This window comes from Urocitellus parryii, chromosome 12, assembly GCF_045843805.1.
Source record: "Urocitellus parryii isolate mUroPar1 chromosome 12, mUroPar1.hap1, whole genome shotgun sequence".
Taxonomy (NCBI): domain Eukaryota; kingdom Metazoa; phylum Chordata; class Mammalia; order Rodentia; family Sciuridae; genus Urocitellus; species Urocitellus parryii.
Window position 1 is genome coordinate 75,738,669 of NC_135542.1, and position 21,866 is coordinate 75,760,534.

The 21,866-nt window shown below is 44.0% G+C and overlaps 1 protein-coding gene across 2 annotated transcripts in view; it reads left to right on the forward strand.

The window, feature by feature from the left end:
- The window catches only part of Eml6 (EMAP like 6), a 258,148-nt gene that overhangs the window by 225,186 nt on the left and 11,096 nt on the right, over positions 1-21,866 (forward strand). The window contains exons 28-33 of one of the 2 annotated variants that reach the window (XM_026399927.2): positions 11,850-11,858; positions 12,722-12,800; positions 14,648-14,777; positions 16,221-16,319; positions 17,310-17,483; positions 20,900-21,108. In XM_026399927.2, coding sequence (XP_026255712.2) covers positions 11,850-11,858; positions 12,722-12,800; positions 14,648-14,777; positions 16,221-16,319; positions 17,310-17,483; positions 20,900-21,108 — 700 coding nt within the window. The remainder of the gene's footprint in view (positions 1-11,849; positions 11,859-12,721; positions 12,801-14,647; positions 14,778-16,220; positions 16,320-17,309; positions 17,484-20,899; positions 21,109-21,866) is intronic. The other variant, XM_026399928.2, reaches the window with a different exon arrangement.

Consider the following 21,866-nt stretch of genomic DNA (forward strand, 5'->3'; position numbering starts at 1 on the left):
ATGAAAGTCTGAAGTAATTAATAAAGAATTAAGAGACAAAGATAGAAACTAGTTTTAAAAGCAGAGCGTCTGATAGGTCCTCCAGTCTTGGTGGGAGCTGGAACTGAACAACTAGAAAATGGCTCAGATCCTTTTTTTAAGGGAGAGTACATCAAAGGCAGGGATAAGGTTTCAGCAGGAGGAGTCTTGCCTCTTGGTGTGGCAGGGGACTTGCAGCAAACAGGTTGATTGGCATCTTGGCAAGCCACACCTATCTCTGAGAGGCTGTGTGGCTGTGTGACTCTATGGGGTCACCCTAACTCCAGTGCAGTGCGGAACCTGGCAGAGCTAGGTAGGATATCATAAGTACTGGGTAGTCTAAAACCAGCAGGAGTGCCGCTGGGAGTTCCCAGATACCAGACTTTCCCACCCAGTGGCTTCCATTTCAATTGGATTCATGCACAGATCATGATCACAGATGGCTCTGGGCAAAGATCTTCTCCTATTCTGTAGGATCTCTCTTCACACCCCTCTGAACATCATCTTTAATATTTATTTTTCTAAATGACAGTTCTAAGGCCCAGCTACTTGTAAGGGGGAAAGAATACATGTTTTAAATTAGAAATCCTCAGTGTTAAAATTTTAAACTTGAAATTTGTCTCCATCTTGGGCCATTTTTTTTTAAAAGCAAAAGTCCATGACAGGATTTATACCAACTTGGTAACTCTTACTGTTCCAAAATTTGAAGACTTTGGCATCTTTCAATTCCCCTTGTGACTTAGTTCTAGAATCTCTGACTTTTGTAAGAAAAGTTGAGTTGATGAGAGTTAAAACAAAACTCAACTCCTTCTATTTTAAAATATTTTTTTAGTTGTAGATGGACACAATACCTTTATTTTATTTATTTTTATGTGGTCCTGAGGAGTGAACCCAGTGCCTCATATGTATGAGGCAAGCCCTTTGCCACTGAGCCACAACAACCACGCAACTCCTTTTAATCCCACTTCAGACACCAATCTGCTTAATTCACATAATAAGATAATGATACCAACTGTGGAAAGGTGGCAATACAAAAGTTAAAGATTGTAAATTTTATTTAGTTTTAGAGTGTATGGAAACTAGACATGGTTACATAAATCAGGAACTAATAGCATTTCCTCAGCCACTATTATGGTTTTTGAAATTCCCAGAATGCCCCAATAAAACATAATCATACTTACTGTTACTGAACCCAGATCCATTTGCTCACTGCCCAAAAGCCAATACTTGAGAGATGAGAGTTGGTGAGAAGGAAATCAGATTTACTTAAGGGTGGACCCTGAGAAGATGAGCAGGGCTGTCATCTCCCAAACAAAGACCATGGCAGGGAGCTAAGGTGTGTAAAAGGATTTTTATGGAAAGCGGGGCAGCAGAGGACAATGGGAAGGAAGGTTATGTGTTGAGCAGGGTCTTCAGTATCCAGGGCTTGCATTTTTTTTTTCTTTTGTCAGAATATCCTTGAGATATAAGCAACTTTCATGTCCTGGACCAGTTTTTATAATTTTTTAGATAAGAGTATTATATCCCTGCAAGTTAAAAATTAGTCCACTTTTAATTAAAGTATAAGATTAGCAAATTCTTGGTCCACACTCTACTGTTACCTGAAAACCATCAGATGTCATGAGCTCTGAAAAACTAAAGAGAGATCACTGATTAGGGTGCCTTAGAGTCAGGGTTTATCTAGTTCCTTTTTCTCCAATACTTGACACCATCAGTTAACGTCTTAAGTCATTCAAAGGTGGTTCAAGCCAGGCACCCTGGTGCACACTTGTAATCCCAGCAGTTCAGGAGGCCAAGGCAGGAGGATAGTGAGTTCAAAGCCAGCCTCAGGAGGGAAAAAAAAAAAATAGCAAGGCACTGAGCAACTCAGGGAGACCCCTGTCTCTAAATAAAATACAAAATAGGGCTGGGGATGTGACTCAGTGGTCGAGTGCCTCTGAGTTCAATCCCCGGTACCTTCTCCTCCACCGCCAATAAATAAATAAATAAGTGGTTGTATTTAAAATTTACAACCCTGGGCAAAGAAAACTATAACTTTCCAAGGGGCAGTTTACAAAGTAGAGCCAATCCAAAACAGGGTGGCTTAAGACATAATGGCATTGCCATTATTGCTTTTAATTATAAGATATTTGTGAGCATAATAGGATTTCTTGATTATTTTCTGCCGGGTTTCTCTTCTCACGACTAAAAGGCTCAGGGGTCACTCTAGTTAAACTGGGCTAACTGGGCTACACGAAATAACCACACAAGAGACACAAATACCTTTTTCTTTGGGGTCGCTGTGACGGCTCCTCTGACCTAAAGGGTCTGCAGAAAGAGAGAGCGAGAGCACGTGCTGACCCCTTTTATATTGAGGAGAAGCTATTCAAATGAGGCAAGGGGTCAGGTTTCAGGGGCCTGAGTCTATCTTCATGATGTCCACTGTCAGCAGGTTGACTGACACCTGGGTAGGCCACACCCAAGGGCACAGTAAGAGAAGGGGACACACACAAGGCACTTTCATGGAAGATTCTATCCTAAACAGGGCAAGGGGTTATATTACAAAGCAACAGGTGAGCATAGCTGCACCCATGGGGCTGTAGGAAGATACACCCATTTCTGTGACTGAGGGCCTTAGCACCCAGCTGGGGAGTGTAACTCAGTCACCCATAAGGTTGGCTTCCCACAATTTTCCTCAGATCTTATTCTGTATCTTTCTACCATCTACTCCACCCAAAACACATTCCCAAATGTTTAGAAGAGTCTGAATATGTGCCTTAGAGCCGAGGAGGGATGAGTACTACATTGCAGTTCTAGTACCTGTCAACACGTCTGCCGTGAGGTTAGAGAAGCTGACTTTACTTTCAGCAGAATCAGGCTTCAGCAGGCCCAGCGCAGTGGGATGGTTCTTTGGTCTTCTCTCTAGCTGTATCATCTCTGCTCCTTGAGAACTCTGCAAACAAAACGTGTTTTATAAACTGTTTCGTGTCTAAAACCAAGACTGTGCAGGCACTCTGTGAAAAAGTTCCTTAACACTTTACCAAGTTCATTTAAGACCATTTCCAGTACCTGTGGATTAGATATCAAAGTCTGAGATCTTGTAGACTCCTTGTCTTTAAAATGCAAAAGTTCAGGATGGAAATTCCACTTCTAAGCAATTGGCACCCCTGCCCACCCTTCCAGCTGTTAGGTTATGGTCCCCATCTGGCTTCTGCCTTGAGGAGAATCCAAACAATGGCTACAAGTAGAAAGGCCCTTACCTCCAGGATGCATCTCAGCAGCACTCAAGGTGATTTTCCTCTTTCTCTGGGAGGGAATTTGGGCAGCTGGGTGTTCAGGAGAGATCTTGGGGTTCAGGCAACTCCTTTTTCTCAGTCATACATACTGAAAGCTTCTTTTCATATGTATGGATGCCTGGCGCCTCCCGCAGTCCCAGGGACAGGGATTCATTTCCGGGTACTTGTGGCCCCTTGCAGTATTTACCCACATTTTGGCTGATACCAGCTATCAGCAGCTCATGTCTTTTCAATAACCCCCAACTGTGGACCTGTGGGCAAATCAGGATCCTGAAGAGCCCTTCCCTGCAGAGCTCTGCCAGTTCTCTGCTTACCCTTTCCCACTCCCCAGCAACAATGAGGGGCTAACTATTTTCATATTGATATGAAAGTAGAATCGCTCTTCCAGTCCTTTATGATGGGGATTGGGAAAGGAACAGTTTTCACTTCACACACTGTCTTCTACCACCAGGCAGCTCACTCTCCATCCACCTCAGCCTCCAGCATGAAGAAACATGGAGGTGGCAGTTCCAGGATTATTCTTAGCAGGGGATTATAGGGAAGGAATCTGTGAATATTCTCTTACATTAATATTTCAGTCCTTCTGGTACATATTCACTCTGAGGCATATGTTCCTTATGAAATCAAGGAACTTTTACCAAAGCAAAATGAGAAGGCAGATTTTGAGTTTTTTTTTTTTTTAAGTGGCAGTGCCTTCATTTGTGAAGTGACAGGTACCAGCTCCAGTGACTTTAGAATTCCACTCTGGCACCAAGGTTTCCCAGACATTTTTGTAAACCGTGCCTAAGGCTCAATGGATTTGGCGCTAAAATCTATCTTCCAGCTCTTTCTTTGAGTTTATTTGAATAGGTTTTGAACCTAAGCAAAAAAGGAAGTCCTATATAGAAAACAGCACATTGTGGGTTTATAAAGAAATGTTATGGGAGTTTTGTTTGTCCAGTTTTTGTTGTTTTGGCCTCATATTAATAGCCTTCTTTAATTCTCTAAATATGGGTCCATGGCATCAGGATACTTAAAATTCTACCAGATGCAGACTTTGGTAAGACTCCGGGTTCCCTGAGGGTCACAGTTCAGCTATACGCCTGAGTGAATGGAAGAATTTACCTAGACTGCTTCTCTTGATAGTTAGTAAATAAATAAATAAATAAATAAATAAATAAATAAATAAATCTGACCCAGATTCTGTGCCAATTCATTCTTCCTCACTGATGACTTTTACCTTCATTTTGTTAGCACCTGTGGGTGGCCTTATCTTTGTTTGGAAACCATGTGTTGCATTTAGAATCTGAGGATGCCCCATCTGGCTATGGGACTAGTCCAAAAACATTTGGTTGAACAATCTTGGTGTTTCTTTAGCTTTTTATCATGTGTTCATTAGGAATTCAAATGTTTGGTTTAAATCTATTTAACCCCAGGCAAAAAGAACTGAAAAAAAAATTCTGTGTTGCTACTGCCATCACACGTCTTCTACACACAAAGCTTCTTTGTCAGCAAATTTACAATGAAACAACAGGCTCTCTGAAGTGGCAGAAGTGTTTTAAAAAAATAGGGAAGATTTAGACAAATTTCCTCGAGTTGAAACAAACCACCATATATAGGCAATCCTAGTTTTTCTCTTAACCTTTTATGCTATGTTTGGAGACAGAAATCTTCTGGGAGAACCTGCCCCCAATTTTGAGAAATGTTTTATTTAATCAGTGGTTGTGTGGGAATGTCAAGCTTGCCTGAGGCATGATGAGCATGATGAAGCCAGCGCTCCCTCCACCCATGTCAGTGGGCAAGTTAACAGCCTGCTCTCCTAGCATTTTACTCAGCTCTGAGGGCCTGGACAGAGGCCCTTTGTCATCCTCCATCAACAGCTGCTTTGTAAGCTCCTATTGTGAGAGTTGCTAAGAAATGACAATCTTGCTAAGCAAGCGCTGCCAATTTACCATAGGGAGACCTATGGAAACGGCTAAATCTTGACTTGAAGCTTGGTCCAGTAAACAGGGAGGAACCTTTAATCCTACATATCCATCCCATTTGTGAGGATGGAATGACCTTACAGAGTTAGTACAAAGCCCTGCAATTGCTTATCTGTTTCACAAACGCTAAGCTAGCCCTCACGGTGGGAGAGTGACTGCGCATGCGTAGGGCGTACTGGCTCAGCCCTCACGGGAGAGTGTGACTGCGCATGCGCGTGGGGCGATAGGCCTGCATGGCCTCTCCCCCCAGAGCCTCTCTCTCTAGGCTGCTTTCTCCTCTCTCGCTCCACCCCATAATTCTGTGAGGGTTCAGCCCTCAGAGCTGTTCTGAGCAGGTAGAGCATAGCTAGGTTGTTCTTTTTACGAAGGTGGGTGGAAGGAACTGAAATTATATAATCTATTAAACCCTGAAATGCTGAAATTATTTTACAGGCCTATGTTTAGCTGGGTAAAACTCCACCAAAACTCAAATAGTTGATTTTTTAAAGTGAATTTAATGCTACTTTCATAAGTGATTTTCCTTATTCAATCTCTTGGTTTTCTGTCATGATTTGAGGCAAAGCTGTGACTTCCATATAACTGACAATTTTAGGAATTATAGCTGCTATTCATTACAAGATAATTTGTTCACCTTTTATCACAAGGAGTGTGTCAGGGCATAAAAATTTAGAGGGAATATGCTAGAAAATGTATTTTCGGTTTTTTTTTTTTTTTTTTTTTTTTAAAGATTAAAGTACCTTGGAAATCACACTCCTGCAACCTAATCAGTTAAATGAAACCTATTCACTTATGGAGATTTTAAAAAATGATAAATAAGTATGCACTTTTCTGTCACAAGGGAGCATCCTGTAGACTATGTCTGATTGTTTCAGTCAGCTCTCTGAAAAGCTCACAGATACTGTTTGGAGGGAGTGGATTACCATCAGGATCATTGACCTCTTTCTACGATTGTGGGTAAAAATGTGGTTACCAAGGAGGTATTTGTAGAAGCAATTGTTTGGATGCTCAGTTTATGCCCCCAAAATAATGTTAATGGGTTATACAGCGGGGAGGGGAGGGATACTCTTGTGGGTGTATTTAAAGTGTAATGGCACACTCTGAAATCTGTTTCCTCCTGCTCCTTTGACGTTCACTTCATGCTCTGCCATCTTCTGCTCCTCCCTGTTTCTTTCATTTATCAACTTCCTGTGTCTGAGGAATACATCTAATGTCACCTGGATGACCCCAGCTCCTGCCATGCCTTGTGTACATCATCCTCACCCATTCTTTCTCCTTCAGTGACTTAACCTTCTCTCCTCTGGATTTCTCTTTCTCGGCACACATGATCTCTAATCTCATGAAGACATCTGATGCCTAGACACCTCCATTTTTTTTCCTGAGTTTATCAGCCCCCTCGTATGTAGCCTGGCTCTTTTGCCTGACTACTGTCATTCTCCCAGTCCACTTGGCCCTTTACCCCTGTAGTCTCCTACTTCCTACTTTTCCACTAGGAAACGGTACCTGGTGCAGGTTGACCCCACAGAGATGCCATGCTTAGTCTGTATGCTTCTGGTTCATTTTATTCTTCTCTTTGGTTGGCTACTTTGCTATCCTTCCAGCAGTCAGCCAAATTTTTGCCCCCTCCTCAACCTTCTGCCCCATAGGTTTGGCAGATAGCCATTTTCCCCTCTGTCACTGAGAAAACAGAAGCCATTGCACATGAACTCCATCTTGACAGTTCTTTTTCTTCTGTATTGCTTTCTACATCCTCCCTTCTCTTCCTAGACACAATGAGTCCCTCTTCTTATTCAAGGCTGGATCCTCTGCTGATATCCGTGTCCCTGTCCCTCATCATCTCTTCTGTGTCTGGTGTCACTGTCCCTTAGCTGGATCCATGTTCCCCGCCGGGAAACACATTCCAGTGTTTCTCATTCCCACCCAACTCCTTCCACCACAAAGCCTTCAATTCATCTCATACATATTCCTTCCTTCCCTTCTCCCCTTCTCATACAGGATTCACAGAGTCTTTCCTTTATTCTCTGTCCCCTTCTGTCTTCTGTCCCTGCCATTCTCCTGACATGGATACTTTCTAATTCCCTAATCTAGTCAAAGCTCTTTCTTTCAGATGAGTATCATGTAAAAGAAATATAATGTGAACCCCATGTGTGATTTGTCTAGCAGCCAGATTAAAAAGGCTGAGATGGTGAAGTTAATTTTAATGATATATTTTATTTAACACCGTGTATTAAAAATATTATGTCAACCTATAATTTTTTTAAAATGAGTTACTTTATATCCTCTTTTAAAATTAGTTTTATTAGGCTTTTAAAATCTGGTATGTATTTTACAGTTAGAGTACATCTTTATTTGTTGTGGCCACAGTTCAAGTGCTAGATAGCCATACGTGGCAGTGGCTACAGTACTGGACAGTGCAGTTTAGGCATTCTTCTTTCATTCACCTTTTTTTAAAATTTTTTTATTAGTTGCTCAAAACATTACAATGATCTTGACATATCATACATTTGATTCAAATGGGGTACATAATCTTAATCTTATTTTTCCACGTGTACAGATTGCACCTTTTTGGAACAACCTGTCTTGGCCCTAATCCTGCTTTTGTGTTTCTCCTCACTGTCCCTCTTTGCTTCATCTTCCAGTCCCTTATTTAGTGTTAGCCCTCAGGATTTCACCTTTGGCTGACTTTTCTCTTTACCCTGTACCTGATGAATCTCATATGTCTCCTCTATCAGCTCATGATTCCCACAGTCATATCTCTGAGTCCCGTCCCTTAGCTGAACTTCCAACTCCTGTAGCCATCTTGCAGATGTCTGAAGCATGACTTGGCCAAAGTGAAGCCATCATCTTCCCTATAAACCCTCTTCTCCTGTCTCTATCAATAGTACCGTCATCCACCCAGACCCCCAGCTAGAAAATTGGTATTCCACTCGAACTACTTTTATTACTTCATCCCCTACAAAGTGTAGTGAAGCCCATTTCAAAGATATTTTATTAAATAATTGCTTATTTCCTTCTCCTTGACCACTATGTCAATCAAGCTCATCCTTCCTCCCTTGGGTTACTGCAGTGACCTCTTCACTAATCTGCCCATCTTTACTCTTAGTTCCTTCTGCTCTATCCTTTATCCCCCTCAATTTGTATCCAGATATTTTTACACTCACCTAAAATGGCCAACTCTGAGACTTTATTCCCACTAAAAACAAAACAAAACAGCCATTTGGAGGCAAATGCATGTAATCCCAGCCTGGGAGGCTGAGGCAGGAGGATCACGAGTTCAAGGTCAGCCTCAGCAAAAGTGAGGTGCCAAGCAACTCAGTGAGACCCTGTCTCTAAATAAAATATAAAAAAAAAATGCTGGGAATGTGGCTCAGTGGTCGGATGCCCCTGAGTTCAATCACTTGTACCCCACCCCTCACAAAATCCAAGACTTTTGTCATAGGCTTCAGTCAAGAGTATTTTCAACATGGTGGGCTTATTTCAGGATATTCTATTTCTCTCCTGCCTGATACTTTTCCCTTAACTCCACTTTGCCATGGAACAGCTCAGTGGATGGTTCTGGAAGACACAGGAATATACTTAACAGAATCCAGGTCCTTTCATTTTGATAACAGAGAGCCCCGTGGCTTTGGAGATTTTTCCTAAACCTGGATTTATCCTAGAACAGCAAATCTTAGTTAATTTCTCTCTCAAATTCATCACCCTTTCTGGCTTTTCTCTATTTTGCTCTTAAATCACAGACTTCTTTGAAAATCAAATTAAATCATGCCTCATTTTCCACACGTGTGCAAACACAATTTTGTAAATGTCTGGGGATTCATTTGAGTCTCAGAAGTCCATTCATGGGGTAACAAATCTTGTTGGAGAACAATTCTAAAATGGAGTGCAGATCACGTATTGGTTCCCACCTACGATCATCCAAAGGTAGCTGGATTCCCCAAGACGTTCTGAAAACACTTGGAGCATTTTATGGCCCATTTTGGAACCTAAACAAAGTTATTTCTTCCAAAATCATGTTGAACATTAAACACTGTCTGACTTAACACTAAAAACAAAAGTTGTATTTTGTGGCTAATCGGAACTATTTCCCCACTGCCAGACCCCTCTTTATCAAAACAACTTTGATAACTTTGAAAGTTGCATTGGAGCAACTTTCTTTCTCTGTTTCTCCAGCATTTGAGCCCTAGCCCCCAGTTGGCTTTCGCAGAACCTCCTCTTGGCTTGCAACTCAGCCATCACAGAAGCTTCCCTAAGATCCTTGGCTCCGAACTCCCTGTGCTTCTCAGGCTGCTGTGAGCTCTGCTCCTCCTCCTGTTCAGCCAGTCCAGCATCTTGAGGAGGGATGAGGAGATAGGAAATCAACCAGTGCATGGGCCACCCCTGTGGGCCTTGGTGGGGTGAGACCCTGCATTAGAACTACACTCCACACATCTCTGAGTGAGTCTACACTTCTCATCAGCAGCCTGGCTGCAAAGCAGTGGAAGAACAGCAGAGATTGACGCTCTCATGGTTCTGCACTGCCTGCAGAGCTTGCCACCTATTTCAATGACCTTTAATGATCTTCACTGACCTTTACTCTGTGCACCCCCTAACCCCCAGCACTGAGCCCAAGAGCAGGGCCACCTCCTTACCCAGCACCAGGTCATAACTCGGCCTCACAGGTCTCTCCTTGGGCTCCCTGCCATCACCTGTCTGCCCTGGCAGAGCTTCTCTTCTACTCTGTGGAGCTCAGGCCTGTCCATCACCCTCATTAATCTAATTTGCTCTCTCGCCAGACTCCATCCTTCAATTTCTTGCTCAGTGAAAGCTCTTTTTCCTCTTTGTTTCCTGATTCCCTTCAAAGCCCTCCTTCCTTTGGGGTCTCCACCCCCTACAGTGATTCTCTGCCCCCTCACCTTCGAGTGCTCAACTTTGTGGGGTCTCCTGACTTTTCAACATCTAGTAGCTCTCACGGTCTTCCTGGTTCTCCCATCCTGGGCCAAATGGGAACAACCAACTCTAAGGAGTTTATGGTTCTGAAAAGTGAGTGAATGCCCTCGTACCCTCCACTCCTTCCCACCTTAGCAAAGCTTTTCAGCATCACATTTCCAGTGGAATCTAAATCTGGAAGATTCAGATCTGCTGAAAAATGCTAAACCTCCAGTGTTTGGCTATGTTTGAGATTTTTTGGCAGTTCCTCCCACGTTTGATGTTACGAACACTGTTTATAGATGCTTGGAAAGAAGCCTTTAATACTTGTATTGTGTTTTAACTTGCTTTCCTCTGGAGGCAGGGAATTGTCAAGTAAGTATCCTCAGCACTCTGGAAAACCACAGGTGTTCGGTGAGCATCCAGTACTAGTGCTCATGCAGTACCCACACACGCGAAGGGTCACTACTTAGAACCCCCTGAATTTGCCACAACGCAGGTTTCTCCCCCTTGCTCCTCTCATCTTCAGTTTTGAAGAAATACCGCTGTAAACATATGCTTGTGAAATAAGAAAGAAATGTTCTGAGATTGCTTTACTTTTCAGTTTTTATTTTTTAACTGAAAATCAAGGTGGATAAAAAGCACCAATTGCCTTTTGTGTGTATATATACAATCTTGTGTATATATAACTACACAGCGTTTGTGCTCGTATGCATACTCTCTCTACACTGTATAATATGCTGCATATTATACAACCATGTGCACCCTGGGAAAGAGCCCTGTGTTGAATCTCAAATGATGCCTCCCCGAACCGAACCGTCTGCCGCTGCAGTGACCTCTTGCTGTCATCACAGCCCCTGGCTTGCTTTTGTCATCCACTTAAACAATTTTAGGTGAAAGAAGAAACCCACGGATTTCATTTGAAAGTCCCACTAAAACAGAAGAAAGAGCAGATGTCCTGGGAAGCGATAATTAATGTGCAGGAAGTGTCTAATTGTGAGAACTGGCATGCCCCAGCCTTGCGATTTTTGCTCAATTTGGTGGCGATGATGTCAGCCGGGGGTGTGTGCTCTCCTCATCCTTCAGTAGTGATTATAATACCATTTGGTCCAATTATCACTTATGATTACATAACATGTTTTGATTGAAGAGGTTCTGAGAAAATAAAGGTACCTTGTTTTTTCCTGCACTAAAAATCCACGAGCTGTTTCAGCAGGCAGTCCGACCTGCCGAGAAACACTGGGAAGACTGGGCTAAACCATGAGTCGAACTTAATTTGGGAACAAAGCACCCATTGTGCATAACTCCCTACAACATCCAGGAGGATGTCATTGTTTTTCTGACAACAAGTTTCTCCCCAGCACACTCTAAAATAAGCAGAGTCCCCAGGCTTGTAAAGCCGCAGAGAGCATGCCGGAAGCATTGACAAGCTTCCTTTTTTTCTCCCCATTCCGTAGGCGCTTTAGTGCAGAGTTTGCCCAGAGACGCCAGGGTATGAGCTTTCTGAATTTGTAGACTGGTGCACTCTTTCATTTCTGTTTTAGTTCTTTGCTGGCATGCTGGGGAAGCATGGTTTGTGCCACACAGGAATGTGTTCACTTGGAAAGTGCTTGTGCATGAGTGAGGTGGTTGCTAATGCTGCTCTAAACTGTACTAAGTTTCTCACTTGGCTTTGTTTGCTGCTTCCAAGGGGATCAAGGTAATCCTTTCTCTTTGCGTTTCCCCAGAACAATAACTAATGGATTTGGAAGGAGCAGCAGGAGTGGAGCAGTTCTCCCGCGCCCCGCCCCCCACCCAAGCCCCCAACACCCTCTTTTCCTAATCTTAGAGAAGTTTGATTTAAGGGAACCCTTTGCCACAAAGCTTTGGCCTACTCAAGCAGGGGACCTTTAAGATTTCCTCCTTATAAAATCTCTTCATTGAATTTGGAGGCCTCAATCCCCTAAACTGAGAAGGGAAAAGCAACCTTTGGTATGGTAATAGTGCAGATCTTTGCCCTGAGGTATAGGGCAGGGTAAGAGCAAAGTTCTATCAGTACTTTGCTTCCCTCTTGCCCTTTGGTGTGGCCAGAACAGCCTGGGCACTTTGCAAGTGGCCTTAGGGCCTGTTCCAAAACCTGGCTTGTGAGTCCTGTCTCACACCATGTTGAGATCTTTGACCACCTGATTCTGAACAGCATTGGCACATCCCTGTCTGGAAAATGGCCAGTGAGTTCAGTAAGTGAACTTTGACTTAGGCTCCTGCTTAGTTCTAAAACAAGCCCTTCTAGCTCAGGGGTTCCTCCTGGCTCCCTGGAAAATGCCGGGTGGGGAAGGAAGGGCAGCTGCTGACCTTAGGTGTGCAGGAGCCCAGCTCAGCACCACAAACCCAGGGGAACCACATAGGACCATTTGTGTCAAAAGCCACTTTTTATAGGACAGGGTGAGGGAGGTGGGCAGGACAGAACAACACCAGGCAGAGGGTCCACTGATCAGGGAGAAAAACAAAAAGCCTGGCCTTGGCCAGCCACGAGCAAGCAGCCTTTTGTTCAACATTGTGCTTCCTTTGACTTCTCTGTTTCAGACCACCTGTTAGCCGAGCAGCTCCCCAGCCTGAGAAACTCCAGAAGAACAATATCACCAAAAAAAAGAAACTGGTTGAGGTGAGGAGGTTATTAAGTTACTGTGCTTTTGCTCTGATATCAACGTTCTAAGATGGCCTGGTGGACATCTCAAATGAACCCATTAGCTCTCTCTTGTCCCCTCTCCTTCTACATGGCATTGTGTCCATCATCCCCAGAACCAGATTCACATCCAGGTCACATTCCTCCTTCCCCAGCCCTACAACCAGGTTGATCAGTACTAACTCTGAAATGCCCCATGTCCTTCAAGCCTGGCCCTTGCCCTATGCCTCCTACCACTCAGGCCCTTGGTATCCCTTGCTGAAAGGGGAAGAGTTGGGAGAGAGAGCACGTGAACATTTGCACAGGGAGAGCTCATTTACTATCTCTAATGTTGCATGGGAACTTTCCATGTGCCGACACTATGCTTCATACTTCCCATGAAATATTTTAAACAAATCTTTCACATGTAAGGTAGGTGCTGTTGTATCTACTTGCAAATGGGGACACTGTGGTGGTGCAGGAAAGTTAAAGGAGTTCTCAGATCCTTGACCACCAACCCAGTGAGTGAAAGGGTTCATGCTTAGTCATTGAGATTTGAAGATCAGCTCCAGTGAGCCTGCTGTTTTCACAGAGACCTGCTATCCTAGAGTTTTTTCTTTACGCTTTAGGACTCAGGAGATTCTCACATTACTAATAGGGTTCAAGTTCATGGTTTCAGAACCTTACCCAGAGCCACCTTACAAGCTCATTGCCTGTGATTCCCCACCACAACACAAATTAAATTCATTGCCCCCAATTCTAAATGCCTGAGGGAGACTGACTGGTCCAGCTTGGGCCCATAGTTCACTCACTCCAGGAGCAGAGTCATGTATTAAACACATACTATCTGGGACGTACCTTGCAGAGAGTCTGAGGGGTGGGTAGAGACTGAGTTGAGCAAAAGGGCTTTCCAGTTGAGAATTTGAAAAAGCAAAATCATAACAATGAGAAAGCTTATAATATGTGGTTTGAGTGTCAAGTTGATCAAGGAGTGCAGCAGTCAGATGTGTGGGAATGGGGCCCACTGGGCCAATTTTAAGAGTTTGGGCTTTCTCCTGGGTCAGTGGAAGACAGCAAATGTTTTTGAGTAAAGAGGTGGCATGGTATTTTAAGAGAATTAAGCTGATGTTTGCAATTGGCGAACTTTGGAGAGAGTAAGGGCCAAAATCAGAAAAAGGACCCACATCCTGTTAACCTTGTATGCTATCAACCAGAACAGTGCCAGGCATGGAGGAGCTGCCCAATATGTGTGTGTTGAATGGAATTAAGAACTGATCTGAGTCAGCCACTGCTCTTTGTCATAGAAGATGAGACAGGAGGGAGAGAACACTATAAACCCAGAATAGTATCTAGTTGCTGGAGGGGAAAAAGTCTAAATGTGCAGAAGCTTTGTAGGGCAAGTGCCAACTGACAGAATGAGCATGGCATTTGCCCCAGTATTCTGCTCTGCCCGTCCCAGCTATATCTAGGGGACTTCTCAAAACAAACCTGAGCTGCTGTTTAGCTCACCTTGAGCATCAAGGGCAGGCCAAGTACAGAGGCAGGACTTCCAGATCACCTTGACAGGGCATCAGATCAGTGCACTTTAGCTTACTTAAGAATCCAGGAAGTAAATCTGGCTTATTTTGAAAAGTCACTAAAATTTTATGCCACCCATAGCATTTCAGGGAACTAAATAAAGGTCTGCATTTTATCCTCAGTCAAGAGGCAAAATGCTTTCAGTGAGTGGTGGCCCTTACTAGCCATACCGTCCTGTAGCGTGCATCGCTGCTCCCGGTTATGGGTTTGGAGCAGCTTTAACGTGTGTGTGTGTGTGTGTATGTGTGTGTGTGCATGTGTGCATGCAGGAGCTGGCTCTGGACCATGTGTTTGGCTACAGAGGATTTGACTGCCGCAACAACCTGCATTATCTTAACGATGGGGCCGACATCATCTTCCACACGGCAGCGGCTGGCATCGTCCAGAACCTCTCCACAGGTAGGGGGTGGGAGCCGCCTTCTCAACCCAGCTCTTCACGTCCACCCTGATGTCTGGTTCCCACTCTTTTGATGCCTGAAGCTTAACCATTCTCCTTCCCTTTAGAGCCATTTCACTCGCTTCAAGGCTGGTATCCTTTAGTCCTAGAGGAGCCCAGACTCAGTTCCAGGAGTCGAGGTCCCCTTCCCTTCTGGCCTGTGCCCAGCCTGACTTGGGAGCCATCCATGTTTCCAACAGCTGAAGCAAAAGACATGGAGAGAAGCCAGAGAGAACAGGGCATGGAGCTGAGAGACTCCCCGACACCAAAACAGACAGGGCGACTTTTCTCATTAGTTTTCAGCAGTTTGTATTTTTCAAGTTTTTGTTGTTGTTGTTGTTGTTCTGATTCCTGAATTACATGTACAATGAGAATAAAAACCAACAAACAAAAATACCCAAGGAGTCCTTTAACCATATGACTTTAATTAAAAAATAAAAAACATTTCAAACAAAAAGAAACATTTAGAAGTTAATGTAACAGTCGTCCATTATCTTTACCTCCAAATTTAAATATGTCAACATTTTGTCTTCATATCACAAAACAAACCTTTTTTCAAGTTTTTATATTCCTTGTTAGTTCTGTAAAATAATTCATGCTTAGATTTAGACAGGAAGTCACTGGGCACATATTGTTTTGTGTCGCTTTTGGGGAAAGAGGTCTTAAAATTTTCTACACATTTTCTCAATTTTCTAGCCACGTATTAATTTAGAATTAATGTGTCATTTCCTTTTGTATCATTCTCTTTTTTTGTTTTGGGATATCCAAGTGGGTTTAAAGTGGCCGCTTTGGGAAGTCAGCAAATCCATTTGCTGTGATGGACAATAAAGTATTTCTTTCCGATTTTCCCCTTTTTGCAACATGTTGAGTTCAGCTTTGGTGATAAAGCCTTGACCTATGTCACCTGGGCACACCAGTGGGTTTATACTTGGCAAGTAAAGTGATTAAAGGGTTCCCTCAGTATTTCTCATCCACAAAGTTTCTTCACGCTAAATAGTACCATTTTACACAGAGGAGGGTTCTCTCCAGGCCTCTTACCCTCCCCTGCCTAGAAGCAGACATAAAGAGGCTGTCAACCCTGTACCATGGAGAGGAGAAAACTCTCACCCTCATTATTCTGGGCTCTGGAAGCCTCTACACTTGGACTGTGCTCTGGCACCACATAGAATAGGGAGAGGGACTGAGGTGGAGTATGCTAGATGACAGACGTTGGCTCTTCTCCCAGCCCTTGTACAGATTATGTAAAGAAGAAGAATAATCAAACTCCTGTCTTTCCAAGAATGATTTTTAAAGTAAGAATCGGGGGGCTTTAAGCTGCTTCTTACAAGCAGTTTCCAAAAATTACACATGAAGCTAAGGGATTTTCTTGAAAGTTCTTTAGTTTCCACTGTTCACCTCTCTCCTAGGCAGCCAGAGCTTCTACCTGGAGCACACGGACGACATCCTCTGCCTCACAGTGAACCAGCACCCCAAGTACAGAAACGTGGTGGCCACAAGCCAGATAGGTAGGGGCCATGCAGCAGCTGAGGCTCCTGCAACTGAGCAGGGACGTCAACTTAGTAGCAGTTATTGGGAGAGGGGGTGCATAGCTGACACTCATCTTGTGGATGTTGCTGTTGATTTTTTCAGCCTTAAATGTATCTGCCGTCACCTAAGTTCCCACATTCAGCGATTGGTGATTCTGAAAAAAAAGGAAAGGTAGATCAGAGTCTAAGAGTAAATAAATGGATGGTCCCCATATCTGTGCACTTGCAAGAATAATTTTTCAGGCCCCATGTGTTGAAGACTCCCATGTCTTGAAGCCTGGTGCTTGTGTTCAGCAAGGGTAGATGGCAGTATGTGTGCCCCGCTCTTCTGTACCCTAGGAAGCTGCCGAGGACAAATGTGGACTGAGTCACATTTGTAAAATGTTTGTTTGTTATTTGTTTTTAATTTGTCATTTCAAAGGCAGTTCTTACAAAAGTACCTTTCCGCTTGTTTCCATTGAACCATGTCCATTTTTAAATTTAATTTGGAACTTTCTGATGCTGGTGTTGAGTGCTTCACTATTGGAAACATGACTTATTTTAGCTATTGTTTTCCCTTGATGCTTCCTCATTGCCATTGCCCACCCAATGCAGGTGATATCACAGAAGCCCCAGGTAAGGCCACTCCATCCGTGAGTAGTTTGAATCTGCACAGCAAAATCATGTCAATGTATCATATTTGCTGATTGTATCTGGCTGACTTGCAGATACAAATCACTGACCTCACCAGTTTCCTTTGTATAAGATCCTCCACAAGCGTGTTGGTGTGTGTATGTGTGTTAGATGTAAGCGTCCATAGGGCTTTGCTTCGATAGCAATTTTCCATTGTATTTTCTGGCCAGGTCAGAATGTAAGGCTCTTATTCTGTTAGCCATAATGTCCCCCAAACACTTGTTTAAGGAAGACTTTGAAACAAACACAAGCATTGCCTGGGCTCCACTGCTCTCTGTTGTGCTTCTCCACACCCAGGGACAACACCTTCCATCCACATATGGGACGCTATGACCAAACACACTCTCTCTATGCTGCGGTGCTTCCACTCCAAGGGGGTGAATTACGTCAACTTCAGCGCCACTGGAAAGCTGCTGGTGTCTGTGGGAGTGGACCCTGAGCACACCATCACTGTCTGGCGATGGCAGGAAGGTAAACCAAGTGGGGCTGTTCTGTACCTTCCAGAGGGTTCGCCTGCGGCTCAGGCTGGGCTGGAACCCAGATGGGCCTCACTCCAAAGCCCACCATAGGCACTGCTGCTAGCCAAGCAGCAACCGGGCTGTTGGCATCCTGGAGAGCTGCTCCTCAGATGTCACTGTGTCTGTTGGCCCCATGGCCAGGTGGAGGCTGGCCTGGGAATCCTGGGCCATTTAGTGAAGGGTCTTTGGGCACTTTGGTGAAGTACCGACATTGGCAGCCTCCCCTCCTCAGGCAGCATCCTCATTTCTGCCTTCACATCTCACAGAAAATTCCTTGTCCTCAGTATTCTTTCTGTTGTCCCTGGGTTCTGTTACAGCCATCTCACCTTAGTTGCCTTATCATAGGAAGTGGGGTGGCTTTCACTATCTTAGTTTCCAAAGCAAAGTTGAATTTAAATTTTTTTTTATTTGTACATTTTAACTTTTTTGGTATAGGGACTCATTTTACAATCAACGTGTGTATTTAATGAATTTCTTACTCTCCTCCAACACACATGTACACTCGCGTGCCTGCACACATTCACACGTACACATACTAGCTACTACTAAATTTACAGTGTCTTACAATTAAAGATGAACAGGCTTCTGAGTATATCTTCAGGTCAGGTACTGCACTGGCAAAAGCAAATCCAATTAGTGAGGACATTAATGAGGTCTGTCTGCAGCTGGTATCTGGGACACGCTGAGCAGGCAAGCAGAGAGGTGGCACTTCTCCAATTCAGAGGTCTAGAGTCCCATTATCTCCTCATCTTCCCATGGAGGGGGTAGGGAGGGACTATAAAGAGATGGGCACATTAGGAGGACAGTTCCAATCCTTCCTGAGGCCCATTTGAGAAAGATGTTAAGAAGGAGACTTATGTCTTATATTTCATGGGAGGTAGCTACATCCACAGTGTTCCTGGGAAACTATCCCTTCTCATTTTCTTATTCACCAATTCCTTTGTGTCTAAGTGGCCCCATAATTGATCTGTAGATCATCTGTAGATGTAGATTCATTCCCTGTGAGTCAAGTGGGCCAGATGAGGAATCTAGTTTAACTTACAGACTAGTAGCATCTTAGACGTGGAAGGACTAGAGACGTCTTCTAGTCGGGCAGGGTGCATCCCATGGAGAAATTCCTCAGAATGCCTTTTTGATTTTTTTTTTTTTCCATCCTCTGCTAGACATTCCAAGGACATGGCCCTCTTCACTTCCTGATGAGGAGCCCACACATTGTGGGAAATCCCTTACCATAAAGCCCTTTCTTGGGGCTTTGTGATGCTTTTCTTTACATTGCTGACCCTAGTCCCGGATCCTGGGGTGGAAGTGAGAGCAGGGTCCCTACACGCAGACTTGTCTAAGTTCAGGTTCCCTCTCCGACTTCCTTCATCTGTCCCTCCAGGCAGAACCTGCTCTGGCCCTGCCTTGGCACAGACTCTTGCTCACCTGGAGCCTCTTCTGACCTCCTGAGGGAGGACTGGAGGACCCAGGTCTTTAAACAAGCTCCCAGAGAGAACAGAAGGCTGCTCTGGTAATGTTCTCCTGTTGTCTCTGTTGGAATCAATCTGTGCAGAAGGGTTCTGAGCCAGTGATAACATCCAGCAGCCTGTTCCCAGCCACACCTCCTCCCAGTTGACTGTGGACACGTCCCCTCCTCTCCCTTACTTCTCTAATGTGTAAGAGAAGTACACATGTGTATTTGTGTATTTGTAAGTCCTACTTACAAATAAATAACATGTGTCTGGGGGGGTTTACATACATTTTTCTTATCACAACACAGCATATTATACCCTCCTCTTTTGCTAAAGTATTACTTGGGGGAAGATGTGTGTATATAATAGAATAAAATGTGATTCTAAATGAACTTATTACATAAAATGCATGCTGTTGGGTCCTAGACAAGATTATGTAATTCACTGTGAGCAGACTAGAAGCCAATGCAAAGAGGAATACAGATGTCGCCATAGTTAGAAATACCCATGAGATTCAAACAAGGAAAGAACAGAGGCTTAAAAAAACATGCATCTTATCTCGTTCTTTTTCCATCTCTTTTGGCCACTTGGATTGTTTCTTCTTTAATTCACCTATTCAAATCCTTTCTCTACTGGGGGTAGGAGGGTGGTTTATTCATGGTTTGTTGCTCTTCTTAGATTGTTAACGTCAACTATAAGAGTTTCAAGCACTTTCTCTCAGTCTGTTGTCTTTTAACTGTTTATGATAACCTTAGAGACCATGGACTTTAAAACTTTCTGAGTCAAGGTAGTGAGATATATTTTACAGTATGTCCTGGATTCCAACTGGAGAGAGAGAATTACAGCGAGAAGTGCCCTGGGCCTCTCCTAGAAAGGGCTTCCTTTAAGGGGCATATGAGGAACAGCTACAGGCCCAGCTGCCTTAACACCCCCCCACCACCATTCTACCAGAAAGCCATTGTCAAAACAAATAAATAAATGCAAAATGATAAGAGGAGAGGTAAAAAGATTTGCATAAATAATTAAGGGAGGGGAAACTAAAAGTTGGAATGAAAACACTGAGAATAAGTTAAATTTTGAAACTTGAAAGAAAAAGTACCAAGTTTAAAATAAAAATTAATGACATCAAAAAAGGTAGATTTAAAATACAGGTAAAAAAAGAATGGAGACCAAGGGATTTTAAAAGGAGGAAAAGAAGTGATGATTATAGCTGCCCTGAGAGCTTCACCATGTAAATCCCTTTGAATCCTCAACACCTTATAAAACAAAGCTATTAGTATCCCAAATTTATAGCAAGGAAACTGAGGCACGAAAGTAAATAAATAGTAGATTTGGGATTTGATTAAGACAAAGGTTAAATAAAACTCAGGAGACTACAAAAATGGATTAAGGAAAAATCTTCAGAATTAAATATTAAAGGTAAAATAAACCTAAACCCCACAATGTAAAAAGGAATATGGAGAATTTTTTCTTTTTTAAGAAAACTATCTCAGAAATGTTGGGGAGCAATAAGTTTTCTAAAGGAATGTGAGTCCCCAGTGGTAACCTGGAAGGGGATTTGGCTTCCTGCGGAGGGGGGACTCCTTGGTGATGCTGGAGTAGGGAGGTGGGGCTGCCCTAAGTCATTCTGCCTTTTCCTCCTCTCTGGGGCCATCCTTCTCTGCTCTGTTTTTGGACACCTAGGTGGAGTTAGAGGGTGGGGTTCCCATTTGCAGTTCCTACTGCTCTGGAAACTTCCCAGACATACTCTCGCCCCAGTCTTTGGAGACAGAGTGTGAAGGGGAGAGGGTGCTGTTGAAGGAACACTGAGGTGGGCCTGAGGCCCACTGGGGTGGGAACCCATCTGGGCTGTAGCTTCCCTGGCCTAGCGTGTGCCCTGAGGAAGGACTGACCTCACCGGATGCTGTCACCCACACAGGTGCCAAAGTTGCCAGCCGAGGGGGTCATCTGGAGCGCATATTTGTGGTGGAATTTCGCCCTGACTCCGACACACAGTTTGTGTCTGTTGGGGTCAAACACATGAAGTTCTGGACCCTGGCAGGCAGCGCCCTGCTTTACAAGAAAGGGGTCATTGGGTCCATGGAGGCTGCCAAGATGCAGACGATGCTGTCAGTGGCCTTCGGTGCTGTGAGTTCCAGCTGATGCTTCCCCAGTAGGGACCCGGGATCCCTCTCACTTCGCTCCCTAGATAGGAGGGTGGGGGGGTTGAAATTTAGCCAAGAAGCTGAAAAAGTGAGAAGCCCCATTTCTACCTTATCTCTTTTCTCCTGGCTGCTGCTGCTGCTTCATCTTGGGGGGATGGAGTCAATGGACCTTTATTTTATTTATTTATATGAGGTGCTAAGAATTGAACCCAGGGCCCCACACGTTAGGCAAGCACTGTACCATTGAGCCACAACCCCAGCCTCCTCTCCTGGCTTCTTAGTAACCATTATTCCCTTTTTTTAGTACAGATGGGTGAGTTTTTTCCCCATTTTTTCCTCAAACTACTGATCAGAAAGAGTAGGACCAACACACACACACACACACACACACACACACACACACACCCCTCTGAAGGAGATGATTCCAGAAGCAAACCTGGAATACATAGCTCTGAGGATACTGGGAATAATTTCCACAGCTAGGTGGTGGTCCTTTTTCTTTCCAAATCTCTTGCTCCACACAACCCTCAGCTGCCACCCTTAAGTGACTCTGGAGTCCCTCAGCCTGTGCAAGCTCCCAGGGACTTTTTGGAATGCAGTCAATTCTTGGTCCTCTGCATTGGATTTATCCACTTTATAGATGAGTCCCAGGAAAGTTTCCTCTTGGGCTGAAGCTGGCCTTCCCCTGATGTCCCCAGGCCATGCTCTTGTGTTTACAGCACTGCACTCAGTGGGGAAATA